The following is a 17,075-nucleotide window of genomic DNA, read 5'->3' as shown; positions in this document are numbered from 1 at the left end:
ATACTGCACTTGCTCTACAAGACAACAATGCAGATTCACAACAAAAGCTGAGGCCTCAACTCAGCTCCCTCTAACCACTCTTTGCTTCTACAGGACAAAGAGCAAGCAAGACACCGATAGCAGCAGAACTTGACAAAAGAGATTAAAAATGCTCCTTACGTCTTGGGGTTGAAATAGATGTCACCCCAAAGCCGCTTCGCAAACTCTTGGTAATTGATATCTCCTAAAAGGGGGAAGAAATACAATTTATTGTGATATTGTGATCAGAGGGAGTTTTGCCCCTCTATACTGGGAGGGTCTGTATTTCTATTTAAATAAGAAGTTTAGGGCTGGGGAGGGGCCACGTGAGAGTGCTCGATATGGGAACTCAGATGGCTACACAGCAAGCTTCTCTCATACTGGTCCTTGTCAAAGCACTTCAGCCTTGACCTGGAAGAAGCATCTGGAGGAGCCAGTGGCAATGGGGGGAGGGGGAGGTGTCTCGATGACCTTCACTGCTGACTAAGGTCAGGCAGGGTAAAGAATTAACTAGTTACTTCAGGGGGCCATCAGAACTGCCACAGTGCCACCAAAATTGTCAATGAAGTGAGAACTGACCTCGCAAACTCATTCACTTCACCAGCCAGCTTACACCCATGTTGCCTTCTGAAAACTTGACACTTTAGCCTGAGCGCTGGAGTGCAGTCGGCACAGAAGCACTTACAGCTTCCATCCAAAACCATGACAGACGGAAGTCAGAAGTGTATTTTAGTGCCCCCACTCTCTCAGCTACTGTATTCAGTCTATTCCAAAATACTTGAGGAATAGACTGGAACATGATTCTAGTCTTCAAGTTGCAGCAGATTTACCAGAGGTAAGACAACAGTACAAGTTTATAGCAGGAGCCAGTGGAAGGCTGTCACTACATCCCTTACAACTGCTGCCCACATGTTAAATTAGCCCCTGCAAGCTGGGAAATCCTCATGCCAGGCACCATGGGATAGTTACAATGCACAGAAGATGCCCATTCATTCCTCTAGACCAAGGGTGCTCAGCCTCTGGCCCATGGGCCAGATCCAGCCTGCAGAGCCATGTCATCTGGCCACAGGGCTCCCAAGAATCCAAAAATGTAGTGGTGGTGGGGGGAGTGGTGACTGCACTGATTACCACTGCCTTGCTGCCAAATTTCTGGACATGTGTGGAACCCCACGGTCTGTACAGCTAGATTAGGCATGTTGGGTTCAGTGGAGGTGGCACTGGCAGTATGAGGCTGATTCAGCCTACGGGACCAAAAGGTTGAACACCACTGCTCTAGATGTAAGATGGCATGAATAATGGTACTGCTATGTCAGCTCCACTCAAGGCTGCTTTATTCTACTGTAAAGCTAGGACAGATGCTTTGCAGCATCTCTCATGCCCTAACTTCACTAGTTACATCCCTCAGAAAATTCTTAACACAAAAAACTCACAAGTCCTGGGGGGGACACAACTGGCTTGTTCCCACAAGCAAAACACAGTTCTTTTACAGATTGCTTTTTAAAGAAAGACAGATTGCCTGGAGCTGGCACCTGGGGATTGGAGAATCAAACCACAGTCAGAAGAGAGACATGGTTACTTAAAAAAGATCTCGGGCCTACGAGAATGCAAAGTCTCTTGGGCCAAGCTTCAGTCTACAGCCAGCTGAGTCTCAGGCTCCTGAGGACAGGACTTATTCGTAGAAATACTGACATGCTTAACCCTTCTGCCTCTGAACACCCTTGCTTTTCATGCCAAGAGCACTGCTCATACCACCTTTTAGTTAAAACAGCAGCCGTAGGTTTCGACATTATCAGCGTATACACTATTACAGAAGCTTCAAAAGACTCAAAAGTTTACAAAGTAAAGGAACTATAGCAGAACAATATCCAGAAAGTGTTTTTTATTGGAATTCCTGTTTCTTTAACAACTAGAAAGTGGCCAGGTGGTGTTAAAAAGGCCCAGACTGAGCTCCCAGGTCTCCAGATGTTTAAGAATGGGTTTGCAAGCCGTATATGTGCATGAGACTGTGGAAGTCTGAAATGCTGTACTAAATCTGAAAAGGCCGTGCGAAATAATGAGGAGCTGCGATGTTGACACATGAAACGTTTTTGGCTGATCCTTACCATATGTGTCTGCATAAATCTTTGCAAATGATCCCAGTGTGAAACAGATGCTGTACTGGGAGCTAGAAAAGCAGACATTTCCCAGAAGAGGGGAGAGGATGAGGTTCTCATCAGTAGAATACATGCTGAAAGAGAGAGGGAATGTTACATACTGCATAACTCTACAGAGCAGTGGAGGAGACCTTAAGTGCCATGAACAGAGGAAGATGCTGTAACCAAGCATATCCACAGGTCAGAAATAAGATCACATAACTTTGCACTGCTACCTGCAGCCTCAGCAGATGGCTCCAGCATGTTTAACACACAGGGACAGAGCAATACGTGAACGTTGACCTTAGCTGCACCAAACTTCCAATGGTAACTAATATGCCCCAACATTCTTAAAAACAAAACAAGGTAGGGATTTGTTGTGATATTTTTTTATTGAACCATCTGGATAAGCTTTTGGGCATCAGATGCCCTTCCTTAAGTCAGGCTCCAAAAGAAGAGATAGGTTAGACCTGATGAAGCCCCAAAGTTTGTTCTACAGTTCTCCCAGCTACACAGCTGGCTCGATAAAAAAAAATATCGCTACACATCCTTGCCTCTTGTATACTTCCTGGTCCATCATGGCTACACCACCACTCTGACCCTACTTAAAAAAACCCAAACAAACAACCCCCTCCCCCAGCAATACTTGCAGCTAAATCAGCTAAAGCTGCAAGTATTTTGTATTTCTTTTTTAAATAAGAACTTCCCTACATTTCAAGAGAATAAGGGTGGGGGGAACTGTCAAACAACTGAGGAAGAAACTGATGCAAGGTAACCAGGGCAGGAATGGAATGCAAATGACATGTTCTCATGATTTTGGAAACATGCCAGATAGGGTAAATTAGTGCAGCTAGACTGCTACTGGTACCCAAGCCAGCTAGCTTACAAGTAGCATGAGTATTTTTACATACTACTGCAGTCACACCTGTGTCTGTTGTGCAGATGTACCCACAGAGAAAGGATGGCTTGCTTGAACAATGATTTACCTAGTGGGGGCAGTCATGCGGGATGCATCTCTACAGAAGTAACGATAAACAGCAAAATATCTGTTTCAAATTGAGCCCATTTCCCTCTCCCACAGATTTGCTCTGAGGAACTGCCCAGAGTTTCTCAGCACTTTTAAGGATGCTGGTCACAGAGCAGTCAGACCTGCTTACATGGCCCCACCCAATTAATATAAACACACATACATAGGAGTCAAATTAAATCCTCTCTGATGGGAAAAAATCCATGTCTATTTACATGTGCAGGCTGAAAACTTTCTATGGGTGTTAACAGATTCCACAGAGAACATGCAAGTGTAAATACATATACTTGTGAGTCCCAAGAATAATGTTCAAGATGAATTAAGTAGTATATGGACAGCATGCTCCATGACTGCTCCCTACACAGCTCTGTACCTGATCAAGCCATTGACCTCATCCACAATATGTCGAAGTTTGTAATAGGCATCAGTTGGGGGAAGCTTCAGTTCTAGGATCAGGCGATCTATCTTATTAATGCACACAGTCACTGCCAGCCTCTCCTGCACTGCATGCTTGATCAGCCTCTCTGTATTCAACATAACCTGTGGGAAACAAAGAGTAGCAAATGTGAAGAACTAAAGCCCTTGATAATGTGCTATGTGGGGCATGACAGATAAAGCAGTGATCCTTATTCACAGGGCCAGCAGCCTGTAGAAAAAGTCTAAACTCAGCCATCAGTGACCAGCTAATAATTTGAATTTTAGAAGCAGAGGCTTAACCCAATGGTATCCCTCAAAAGGCAGTTCGTCAAACATTCCAACCTAAATAGCCATCTCAGTTTTAGAAGTTAGGGAAATGGGAGTTAAAAGAAGATATGCCACTAATACTAGTTCACAGTCAGAGCGCATCATGTCAAGCCTGGCAAAGTCTCTGGGCAAAGGCAATATCTTTTATTAGACCAACTAAATAGTTGCAAAAATGTTATTTGCAAGCTTTTGGACACACATGTCCTTCCTCAGGCACAAAAAAAGAAATTAAAAATGGTGAGCGATATGAAAGATGGTTAGAAATTCCTCAGGTATGAAAAAAAGTCAGTCTTTAGAAAGCTGTTCTGCAGGAATGCAAATTTAGGAGGGCAGCAGGGAACAAAAACAGCTAGTTTAGCCAGTCAAGCCTGGAAATAGAACCCAGATTCCATGACTCCCCACCTCCATTACTAGAACATACTTCCAGTTCTAATGATCACCCCTCCAAGGATGTTCTACCACAGATAATATGTAAGCTCATCTTGTGGTAAAGTCAGGATCAAGGAGCTTCCAAAACACCCGCAGGAAACGCTTACCCCCTCAGCTGCATCAATGAAAAGCACAACTCCATCCGAAATACGAAGGCCAGCTGTAACTTCATCAGAAAAGTTCACGTGGCCTTCAAAACAAAACCAAAGACCATGGTGAGTACACCTCACAGCTGTCCCGTGGCCGCACTGACATGTTCTGAGTTGCAAGCTTCTAGCAGGCAAAAAAAGATGTTATCCATTCACCACCAAGATGGTACATCAGTTAAGTCAAAGAAGCTACTGCCAGCATTGTGTATGTGGACCCTTCTCACTTTCTAAGGCTGTTCTCTCAAACTACAGCATGACAGTAATGTTGTTTTAAATTAACAGACTTAGCTTTGTGCAAATGCTTGAGAAGAGATAGCAATTAATTAAGTTCAGTGATCTGAAAAGGACATGCTGCATGGTTCTGCTCTTAAGGAAGTGACACGCAGAAACAATAAATCTCTCTCAATGACCTTCTTTCTGGTGTTTCATGTTTTACCATCCTTTGCTTTAGGTTGCAAATTGTTTGGGGTGTACCAAGCATGGTCATTTGTGAAGTGCTGCATCTTATCTTGTTTTGTAATTAAACCCCTACGTGGAAGTGTGGGTTTGGTCAGACCAGTGAGGGTTAAGTTCCATTTTCTTGCCCAATGTGGGCTGTGTTTCTAAGAGAGCTTAGTATGGGAGGCACCTAAGTCTCAAAACCTGACTCTCACAGTGGGAAATCTATGGCAAACATGTGGTCCCCATTATGGGAGATCTTGATGATCTCTGCTTTGTATAAATTTAAAATCAAAACTTGCTAAACCATCTGATACACTAGCTTTCAGTCCGGTTATCGCTGCAGAAATCAATCCAGCAAAGGGCCTATAAGCTGCAGTATATTCTGCCTTGTACATCAGAAACAAAACCATAATAAAAAGTGATGTAAGACACTGTAACACGTGCAGCCCTTTACAATGTGTAAATGGAGTGGAACAAGCCATTCGCCAAATCCTACTGATGTCTACATAACAACAGCGCTTAAAGAAAATTAAGCCAGTCTATTATTACATGCTGGAACATGGCGGACACAGTGTTAGTCCCGTCAAGGCTGGCTACAGTTACATGGAGCCCTGCAGAAACCGAGCAGTCACTGGCACATTGCTTGGCTCTATTTAAGCCATTTAACAACCTGTGTCTGTGCAATAGATTAGACAGACCCTGCCATACACAGCAAAGTGTTGCCAGCAGAACTGTGAGTGCCTATCCAGTCAAGGCTCCCCCTGTGGGAGCAGAGCCCTCCCCTCTATTATCCACAGTAAGTCTTCTGCTGCCACCCAGCACCTGGCTGAAGGAACATACAGTTTCTAGTAGCTACAGCCTGATTTCAAGCACTGATTGATGAAAGGTTTTCAAACCATAACCATGGCTCATTTTGTGGATTAGTGATATGGGGGTTATTTCACTGTCAGGCATTAACTTGTAGGGGGCTGCAGGTTTAACCTACTACTATAGGTATCAGCCAATTTCCTGGCTACCAAACAAGCCCACTGTACAGGGTTTAGATTGTACCAGCAAAATATCAACTGCTGAATCCCTGAGGCTGGAAATGATTTCAGAGGTGGAAGGAACCCAGAACTAAGCTCACATGTGAAGGCTAGTCAGAATCCCCAGGAACAAACATGAAAACCCACAAACTCGTCTTTAAAGGGAAGCTTTATAAAAAGCATATTACTCTAAAAAGTCTAAAACACAGCAACTGATTTGAGAGACTAAGACAGGGATTTCTTTTTTTAAAGAAAAAATGTAAACTGGTTTGTTGCAAAAGTCCATATACTCCTTCCCCAAATCCCCTCCTTCAATCATCTTTCTAATACATAATCCATTTCATAGGCATTGTTCAGTAAGAAGCTAAGGGCATGTTTATACATAAAAGAGCCTGGTGCTACAATGCTTGCAGTTGTATAAATGGCAAAATGCATGTCAGTGCTGAGAAAATGGCAGCTGTGCACTTCGACTTCATAGATTTCATAGACATTAGGGCTGGAAGGGACCTTGGAAGATCATTGAGTCCAGCCCCCTGCCCAAAGGGCAGGAAGTCAGCAGGGGTCATAGGATGCCAGCAAGATAGACTTCCAAATGTCTCTTGAAGGCATTCAAGGTAGGTGTCTGAACTACCTCCGGCAGCAGTCTACTGTCTGAGCCCCCAAGGTTTGGAATAAAGAAGTTCTTCATTATGTCCAGCCTGAAACGGTCACGGAAGAGTTTGCGACCATTCGATGTTGTCTTCCTGTGGGGTGTTCTGGTGAACAGATGTTCCCCCAGATCCTGATGAGCACCCCGATAAACTTATAGGTGGCCACCAGATCACTCGAGCCTGCGCTTTTCCAGGCTGAAGAGTCCCATATTTCTCAGCCTCTCATCGTAAGGTTGGTTTTCCTGACCTCTTATCATGCGTGTGGCTCTCCTCTAGACTCTCTTAAGCACCTCAGAGGTGCTTTAGTTCAAAAGTGCACCACCACCATTTTCTGTGTGCTGACACATTTTGCCGCTTATACAACTGCACGTGCCGCAGCGTAGTTTGCCTCAGCTTGCATGTAGAGCAGACTCGAGTAATCTGGTCCAAAGCAGCAGATCTCTGAAGCAGCCCATTGCAGGAAAAAAAGTATGTGCATAAACGCCCTAAGAGTGTACGACTGTTATTTAGGGGTATAGGCTGTAGTGGTGTTGGTCTAAGGACACAGGCAGAACCTTGTCTGCCAAACTATTATTCAATCGTTTCATTAAGGTCCCAAGTTTGTTAGTGCCTGAATGAGCTCAACGCACCAGGAGTATCCATAACGTTGAAGAGAAAAGATTTCCCTTTGGTGTCTGGTAAAACGATAGTCACTGGAGTACTCTTGATTCCAACACCCCTCTGAAAAAAAGGAAAGCAATTGTAGAAGAAAAAATGTTACTGAGCAAGATAATAATGCAGCAAGCACCCAGAGAATTAAATCAGAGAAGTAGGACAATAGAAAGTTACCCAGCCAGCCCAGTTTCCTAGCTCCTGCCTGACAGACTTGCTCCACTGTCACAAATCAGCCAAGTTTCTCCCACCTTCAATCCGACTGGACTAAGCTGTTGATGCATCCACCCCTGTCTAGCAGCAACTAATACCTAGCTCAGTTGAGGAAGGTGAAACCTGCTCAGAACAGTGCTAATTATCCTATGTTGCACACGGAAGAATAAAATCTTTCTGCTCCTCTTGCTACCAGGTTACACCCAGAAGCATGAGATCTGATCATACCCAGCATAATGAAACAGTGAGGAGACAGGGAGAGAAAGAATTGACAGAAGCATCCCAGGCATGACCCTGCAAAAGCATTTAGTCTGTAGGACAAATTAAGTGGTCTTCTACATATAACGAGAAAACCCAGGTGAAGATCCAGATTCAGGAAACCAAATCCATTTATTCTGATCTAATTTATTTTGATCTCAGAATTTTCCTCACCTACAAGAACAGTGAATGAGCCCATTACTCTTTCCTTTTCCAGAGTGACCCCACGTATCCACCAAGATAAACTGGACAACTATACGTTAACTTAATAACCGTTGCCAAGTTTAATTCAATAAAATGTATCCGTTAAAACTTTAGGCAGAGATTGGGGATATGGAATATGAAAAGAAAGTTAAGTTTGATCTGCTAATCGCTGCTTGAAGTAATAAGATTGCTGGTTTACTACTCAGTGCAGAATGTGAATCAACTTTCTTCCCACTGGAGAAAATGCAGTTCTTGAAGGGAAATATTATAGAACATGATTCAGAGCTTTTTCTTCTCCTCCATGACTTTCTGTAGGCAGAAGGCAGCTTGTCATAATAACTGCCCATTTTACAAGGAGGACTTACCTCTTGCTCGGTGAACAGTATATCAGTGTAGCAAAGCTGCAAAAAGAGAGCACAATCCTCAGGACAGATCACTAAACAGGACATTTAAACTGAACATATTGAAGTCTGAGGCACAAAACGATGACTACTGACATGTGATTAACATAGCAAGTAAATGAGAAGAGTAGAAATAAAACCCAAATGTCTGTCTAACTACCAGAGCCCCCTCTAACCTCTATGCAGTGATCTCTTTGTCCATGTAAGCATGAACACCACCTCTGTCCTATCACAAAAAAGGCTTAGAACAAACTAAAAGTATACTTACATCCTGATCATAGCGCTTCCTTATTTCTGGGTGCGTCTGCTCTATCAAGCAATCCACAAAACAAGTCTGAAAGTCATAGAAAGCAAAAGAAAGCAAAGTGACCTTAATTTTAAAAACCAAAGACAGATGTACCATTAAATATCCTGTACCTCTACCTGAAGCAGCATGGAACAGAACTGGTGGGATTCTATTTCCACTGAACTGGACCAAAAGGTACAAAGCTAGCTGCATGTTAGCAAATAGTATCTTTCTGCAAGTTTCTCCCTCAAGAAACTACAACTGTGAGAGCATTAAGGTAAGAAGCTGACAGATGACTGTGCCACAAAAAGACAGAATCACAATGGGGCCCCTCCTTTGGTGGTTAATTCACCTTCATAGGTAAGAGAATCTGAGCTCCAGCAGGCTCCAAAATAAAGCACACAAAAGGTGGAGCATATAGGCTGGGGACACAACGTACAAGCACATGGTGTAGCAGTGCTTCAGCTTTGCTGGCTACATCTGTGGATTTTTTTAAAATTAGGATGAGGAGAAAGGTGAAATGGGTGTGTTAGAAAGAGAACAGGGGTGGTGGGAGGAGAGGGAGACTATCATAGCTAATACCCTCCCGCAGCAGAACAAGAATTCTGGGGGCAGGGTGGGGGTGGGGGGACAGGCATGCTTGTGGAAAAAACTTTAAGGTGGTAATGGTAATGGGACTCTCTCCTCCTTTCATTAAGTTAATCCAGGCCCTTACTGATAAGTGCTTCCAAACACTTTCAAAGCTGATGGATGTACACTTCCCTACTTAACCCAAAGGGTTATGTACCAGCAAACACCAGCTGGAAAACAAAAAGATTAACATGGAAATTGGTTTCTGGTTTACTAGCTTCATCAATGGGAGACTGAATGAGGCTTGCTTGCTAATCACTGTGAGGTAGTGAGCTGGATAAATAGGCACTCTTAGCAAAATGCGTTACAGTAAAAGACAGCTGTCATCCTTCCAAAAAAAAAGTAGCTGATTCATTAACATAGAAAGTGCTCCAACTTCTGTCAGGCAGAGACTCAGCTTTGGTTTACCTTGCCATGGTGGAGGTGCCCACACAAAGTCACATTGCGAATCAGCTCCGAGTTGTCCATCAGATCTGCCAGGAAACTGAAGAAACAAGAAACAAAAAGAGTTACCCGCTTCCATTCTGCCCTTATTACCAGATGCCCAAGTAGCAGCTGATACTTTAGTTGTACCCTTCACCCAATGTCCCTAACTTGAAAGGTTCCTCAACAGGAGAGCCAGCTACTGTCCCAAATGCAGGACTGCCTAGGCTAAGGCCAGTCTCAGGAAGGGAGAGGCAGTTCCAGTAAGTGCTGCAACATTTTTTCCTTCTTCCAGCTCCCTGTTGGGCAGGAAAATCATCTCACTTTAAGAATATGGAAACTGAGGCACACAGACTGGACCAACTATATTTATTATGAGGAGAGGGGCAAGGCAGAATTGTCAATAATGAAGGAAAACTAATTGCTCAATAAGAAGTATTTCAAATTAGTCTGTTTCCCTGTTGCATATTTATAGCACATGACAATGATACCCTTTTCACTCAGCAATAGCTGCTACTGAAATTAGTTATTTTTAAATCAGCATTTGTGAATACATTGCATCCAACAGTTTTAAAAGAGCGGGAGTGCTCTGGACAATTAAAACTACTTTTAGTAAATCTTAATGGGGAAGCTCTCAAGGACAGGAAGAAAACTAAAGTGGTGCCAATATTCTAAAACAGTAAACAAGTTGACCTCAGTAGTTATAGACCTGACAGCCTAACATCAGCCCTCAGAAAAATAATGGAATAGTTGATACAAAGTTTGATGACCAAATAATTAAAAGAGGATTACATAACTGATTCCAATCAACACAGGTATATGGAACATAAGTCTAGCCACAGCATCATTTGTTTACAAGATTAAGAGTTCAACTGATAAAGATAATATAGACATAATATTTTGCTTAATTCTATAAGCCGTTTGACTGGGTATCATTATCTAGAGTTGAACAACTCAAGGACCCAAACAAGCAAGACCTCTTACACTACTGCCTCAATGAAAAACTGGTGAATTTCAATCAACAAGAGATGAATGTCGACAGTGCTTGGGGTACCTTCAAATCTACCATCATCAGCACCTGCAAAGAGACACTTGGATTCTCTATCAGGAAACATCAAGACTGGTTTGATGAGAATGACCAGGAGATCTGAGAGCTGATCAACTGTAAGTGCAAGGCCTTTCGTGCTTGGCAGAATGACACTAACTCTAAGCAAAAGAAACTGAATTACCAAAAAGCAAAGGCAGAGGTCCACAGGGGCCCAACGATATGAAGAACAGATAGTGAGAAGACAAGGCAAAGAAGATTCAACATCTTACTGACATCGACAATGTGTGTGGTTTTTTCAATGCCACAGAAAGCCATCAATAATCTGAGTACTCAGGGATTAACCCCCTTGACACCTAAGGATGGAGGAAACCTGATCAAGGAAAGGAGCGCCATCAATGCCTGCTGGAAGGACCATTTTGAAACCTTCTTGATCAAGACTGTTGTTCATAAGAGTCCCCTCAACTCCATCCTGCAATACCCAGTCAGAAATGATCTCAGAATCTCTCCAGCCCTTGCTGAGGTAAGGAAAGCCATCAAGCAGATGAAGAGTGACAAGACATTTGGAGTTGATGGAATCCCTGCTAAAATCTTCAAGCAGGGGGGAGAGGAGCTTACATCACAGCTCCATGCCCTCATCTTAAGGATTTGGGATCCCAGATGACCTCAGGGATATCATGATTGTAACCATCTTCAAGAAAGGAGATAAGTCTGAATGTGGAAATTACAGAAGTTCGCCTTGATGTCCACCACAGGAAAGATCACTGCAAGAAACCTCCTGAACTGTCTCCTTCCACTTGCTGAAGAGCTTTTCCTGGAATCTCAGTGCGAGTTTTGGACATCAAGTGGCACAACTGACATGGTCTTCGTGGCATTTTTCCTGCAGCCGGTGAGCAGTGAACAACATAAACCTCTCTACATGGCTTTCTTTGACCTCATGAAAGACTTCGACTCTGTTGTTGAGAAGTGCTGTGGAGGATCCTTCCAAAGTATGGATGCCCACTGCAATTCATCAACATTCTTTGTTGGCTCTGTGATGGAATGTGAGCAGCGGTTCTCACTAATGGATCTATCACAGATCCCTTCGAGGTTAAGATGGGAGTTGAGCAAGGCTACATCATCATTCCAACACTCTTTTTGATATTCTTTACTATGATGCTACATCTGACCACCAACAAGCTTCCAGTCAGTCAGAGTGGAGCTAACCTACCGAAGGATGGTAAGCCGTTTAATCTCAGCTGACTCCAAGTCAAAACCAAAATCACCCCAACCTCAATTACTAAGTTCCAGTACGCTGATGATGCTCTAGTGCGCGCTCAATTCGGAAGTAGACCTTCAGGCAATTGTCAACATCTTTACCAAGGCATATGGGAAAACGGGAATGATGCTTAACATTCAGAAGACTAAGGTCCTCCATCAACAAGCTCTTAATGAGGAGTCCCCAGCTCCTCCGATTCAGATCCACAGTGAAACTCTGGAGAACACTGAGTACTTCCTATAACTTGGAAGCCATCTCTCACAGAATGTTGACCTTGATGAAGAAATCCAACATTGCATCAAATGTGCAAGTGCAGTTTTTGGATGCCTGAGGAAATGGGTGTTTCAAGATCACAACATCAGAAACCAAGTCATGGCTTATGAAACAGCTGTGATCCCTACCTTACTGTACAGAGCTGAGGATGTGGACAATGTACAGGAGACATTTCAATTTGTTGGAAAAGTACCATCAACGCTGCCTACAGAAGATCCTTTGAATCCAGTGGAAAACAGACACCTCAACATTAGTATCTTCTCACAAGCAAACGCCACAAGCATCAAGGCAATGATCATTTGACATCAGGCTTGCTGGGCCAGCCACATCAGCCAGATGTCTGACTTCAGACTCCTGAAACAAGTTTTATTCTCCCAGCTCAGTCAAGGCATATGCTCAAGAGGAGGACAGAAAAAGCGCTTCAAGAATGTCATCAAGACCAACTTGAAAAAATACAACATCAACATCAACTTGTGGGAGACAATCACCCAGGACTGCCCCAAATGGAGGAAGTCTGCTGCAAGGATCTCAGTACTCTGAAACCTTATAAGGAGATGGAAAAGCAGGAACAGTAGAAATAGCATATCATGGACTGAATCAAGAACTCAGAGCCATGCATCCTGCACAGAAACGCATGCTTAAGTTGCATGGGGAAAAAAGGTAAAAAGGGGCAGTAGAGATCTGGCAGTGTACCAGAGCTGCCACATACAGCAGCGGTAGAGAGGAGAGGGTGAGGAACAATGAAACACCTTGAGGACTGACCAAATCCATGTCACCGAATGCCTGGTGTCCATACATAACACTGAACTAGTTCACAGTGAATTGGTTTAAAATAGCACTTTATTTTCCAAGTACACTTTTAAGCCTGTTTAAATCTGCCTGGAATGGTTTAACAGGTTTAAACCACATTTAAACCATGCCAAGTGTTACGCATGTTCATGCCATATGTAAGATTTGTATCTATGAGCAGGAAGAAAATATAAACTCATTCCTGTAAAAGTTTACAGATGACAAAAGGATCTGGGGAGGGGCAAGTAACAAAGTGGACAGGCCATTGATTTAGGGCAATCTGAGCTCCTGACATGCTGGGCTCAAAGAAACAATATTTATTTAATACAGCCAATGCAAAGTCACAGACATCTAGGACATCTAGGAACAAAGAGTACAAGCCATCTGGCGAACTCTCTCCTGGGAAAGTGACTGGGGGATTGTGATGGATAAGCAGTTGACTTTGAGAGCCCAGGGTGATAGCTAAAAGCATCAGTGGCTGCGTCTACACTTCGCCATACAGCGACGTTGTTACTGCATTGTACTTCCTTAAGGAGGTACTGAAACGTAGTGTGGTAACCTCCCATATGAGCTGTTAAATTTCCCTGTTACGTCGCATACTTAAATTTTCCCGCTACATTAACGTAGCTAGCGATCACATGTAGACCTGCATGATTGCTACGTCGCCATAGCACGCCATACAGTGACATAGAACTTTGCTACATTGTCACAGGGTGATGTGTAGATGCACTCAGCATAATCCTTAGATGCATAACTAATAAATTTCAAGTAGAAGCTACGTTCCCCCTGTATTTACTAGGGATGAACCGATACAGATGTTTTTGGCTGATACTGATAGCCGATTATTAACCAGTCATATCGGCTGATACTGATCCGATAGATGATTTACAGGAATGCAGTCCGGCAGCGTAGCGAGCAGCATCTGGCCAGTAAGTCTGTGTGGGGAAAGGAAAGGGAGGTGGGGTGGTGGGGCAGATCAAAGCTCCCCATGGTAAGGGATGGAGTGGGATGGGGCAGGTGTTGCCCAGCCAGGGCAGTGAATGAGACCCTGCAGGCATCTTGGCCGGGGGCGGGGAACGGCTCCCCACCACTGTGCGCACCGCCAGGGGACACACAGGGGGCATGTGAGCCCCGGATTTGTTTATGGGGCATAGAATTTACCAGTAAATTCACTGATAATGCACCTCTAGTATTTACCAGTAACTTTACAAAGCATTGTGAGGGTAGTGTGTCCTGTGCTGATGTATGCACTTCAAGAATGATATTAAAAACATGAGAAGAGTTCAAAGAAAAGTCATGAGAAAGCTGAAAACATGCCTAATAGGGGCACAAGATCAATCTGTACAGCATAAAAAGAAAGAAAGAAAGAAAGAAAGAAAGAAAGAGTGAGAACAAGATGACTAAGGAGCAACCTGTGTAGAGAACAGAAACATAACCAGAAAGTTACTGCCTTGGCAGTTACATTAATAGGATTCCAATACTACTAAAAGGCACATTGACTGCACCTTCAATTTGCAGCAGCTTTCTCCTCAAAGTAACCCCCACACACCTTGACTTTCCTTCCCTCCAGTGGCAAACCTGGGTGGAAAGTGAAAGAGCAAAAAAATACAGGAGAGCTAAACCAGATGTGCACTTAAAAAACAAAGCCAAAAAACTATACAGTACTCACTCCATCTCATATACAGTGACAGGTAATGTCTGCTCCATCAGGGAGAATTTTTTGGTTTTCACAGGTTTAATTATTGGCTCTGAAAGCAAAATAAAATTTTACAGTGAAAAAAAATGTTCTTAAAATGCTGATGTTTGGAGACATTAACAGAGACAATACTAAGCACATTGCTAGACCAGAAAAAGTGATATTTAAGGTTGATGACACCACTTTAACTGCTTTATTTGGGGAAGATCAGACGCAACTGAAACAGATTTTCATTTGCCTTCTTTTAAGATCTTTTCAGCCACAGTTAGTGTGTGCTCTGCACATCTCACAACATAACTCCTCTGGCATTTGCGACAGTGCAGAGATGCCTGTGGGCATCTTTAACAAAGTGGAAAGAGTCTTGGGAGTTCGGAGGTTGAAAAGAATTTTTATAAAGGCAAATTAAAACTGGTAAGCAGCCAAATATTTAGCTCATTTGCAGCTCAATTCAATTTCCATTATCACTTTTTTTCCTTTAAGAAGAGATTTGGTTCTTTTAATTTATTAATTAAATTCTTCTCTGTTAATACTCTTAGTAGAATTTCTATTAAAGTGCCAAAGACAAAACAGACCGTCTGAGAAGATGCAAGTAATACCACCACCAGCAGGATTTCAGAGCCTTTCTTCCTTCCATGATTGCCAACAGAAACCTTTCCTGATCTGATTTACTGACCATAATTACTTACCAGTGAGAGGCTGTGTATCTTCTTCCTGCACTATAGTCTCTACCTCAGGCCCATAGACCTCTTCTGCAGTGGGATAATATTTCTTATCCTCATGCAGTACCACCTCCATTCCAGGGTGATCTTCATCATGGTCTCCCATATCGTCATCATCGTCATCATCATCAAGCTGAAACCGACAACAGAAATACTTTATACACCCAACAATCTCAAAGCGCTTTTTAGATGTTAAAATCCACAAAACCCCTTCTAAGGTTTGTATTCTGAACCCCATTTTAGGATAGAAAAACGCTTTTGGTCACATATCAAATCATGACCACAGGTGGAAGCCATACTGACTTACACCAAGATTGGGACCTGCTCTGGGACTGAATATCTCTAGCACAGATCAGAAACAGGTCCAGACAGGAGTGCTGACAATCTCCCCCAATTTTTGACGACCATTTTCCACACCTTAAATCCATTCCAGAGGCGACTGCTAAATTCACTGGATGGGACTGATTTAGGAGCATCATTCCTACATTCATGCAGGTGGTTGGACCAGAAGGTGCCCTGAAGTCCCTCCCAACCTTGCGATTCTATGCAACCACAAGATGTTGCCTTCTGTACATGTACACAGGCTACCAAAGTTTTGCCAAGCAAGCAGCAAGCCAGGCTACCCTCCACATCAAAGCACAGTTGCAAAATACAGTGCATGAAACTAACTGTATAAGAATCTGAGTGGTAAACTGGTGACTATTTTTCATGTGCCTGTAAACAACACTGAACCACCACACCATTAGGAACATTGTTCTGGGTCATCAGGTGCAGCCCCTTTCACCACGCAACATGTCCAATTGACCACACCTTTGCTCTAGGGTTATAAACACTACTTCTGTCTCTCCATTACATCAGGAAGCAAGGCCGATATGCTCCTTTAGGGAGTAACTAAGATGCACACACATGCACATAAAGAAAGAGTGAGCATGTGCAAGCTTTCATGCTCACTTCATCAGTGAAGCAAGCGTCAGCTCATGAAAACTCGCTCTCTCTCCCCCACTATCCATCTGATCTAGTGCAGCGGTTCTCAACCTTTTTTGCACCAGAACCAACTTGTAAACATCAGTAGCCAATCCTGACCCCTCACTCCTGACCTGCTGCCTCCTACCCGCATGCCCCAGCCCCCCAGTGTGTGGGGCAGGGGGGCCCAAGCAACCCCTTGCAGGTTGGACCTTTGCCTGCAAAAGCCAGTTTCCCTCGAACGAAGAGGACGGGAGAGAGTCTAGACGGCCCCGTCCCCCGGCAGCCTCCTGTCCCCCGCGAGAAAGGACCGCACCTCGTCCAGGTCCTTGGCCTCCCGGCCCAGCTCGTCGTCGTCGTCGTCCGAGTCGAGCTCGGGCCCGATGTAGTTGCCGAACTCATCGTACAGGTCCGTGTCCATGGCGCCGCGGGGCGAAAACGAGGCCGGTCTTCTTCTTCTTCTTCTCCTCCCCTTCCCCTCCCGAGACGGATCCCCGACACGCACCCGTCTTCACTGCCGCACGCCTGCCCTCCCGCGCGCCACCGTCGCTGCGACTCTAGCGTGGAAGGACCCCCTTCCCGCGTGGGGGTTGGCTAAGCCGCCCGCCTGAGGGGCTGGTCACTTCAGTGCCCCTCCACCAGGCAGCTGCA

The 17,075-nt window shown here is 44.0% G+C and overlaps 1 protein-coding gene across 1 annotated transcript in view; it reads right to left on the bottom strand.

The window, feature by feature from the left end:
- Window positions 1-16,988, bottom strand: part of EFTUD2 (elongation factor Tu GTP binding domain containing 2) — a 31,636-nt gene extending 14,648 nt beyond the window's left edge. Inside the window, exons 1-11 of the mRNA XM_090044322.1 lie at window positions 16,741-16,988; window positions 15,429-15,594; window positions 14,716-14,794; window positions 9,667-9,742; window positions 8,611-8,676; window positions 8,307-8,342; window positions 7,245-7,335; window positions 4,458-4,540; window positions 3,551-3,717; window positions 2,121-2,245; window positions 160-223 (exon numbers count right to left, since the gene is read on the bottom strand). Of these exons, the coding sequence (XP_089900448.1) occupies window positions 160-223; window positions 2,121-2,245; window positions 3,551-3,717; window positions 4,458-4,540; window positions 7,245-7,335; window positions 8,307-8,342; window positions 8,611-8,676; window positions 9,667-9,742; window positions 14,716-14,794; window positions 15,429-15,594; window positions 16,741-16,845 (1,058 nt within the window). The 5' untranslated portion in view covers window positions 16,846-16,988. The remainder of the gene's footprint in view (window positions 1-159; window positions 224-2,120; window positions 2,246-3,550; window positions 3,718-4,457; window positions 4,541-7,244; window positions 7,336-8,306; window positions 8,343-8,610; window positions 8,677-9,666; window positions 9,743-14,715; window positions 14,795-15,428; window positions 15,595-16,740) is intronic.
- Window positions 16,989-17,075: the final 87 nt, after the last annotated feature.

The sequence above is a fragment of the Crocodylus siamensis genome, chromosome 4 (assembly GCF_052110815.1).
Source record: "Crocodylus siamensis isolate JL-2025a chromosome 4, ASM5211081v1, whole genome shotgun sequence".
NCBI classification, from domain to species: Eukaryota; Metazoa; Chordata; order Crocodylia; family Crocodylidae; genus Crocodylus; species Crocodylus siamensis.
Note: the sequence above shows the minus strand (reverse complement) of the source record. Positions and strands in the feature narration are given on the sequence as shown.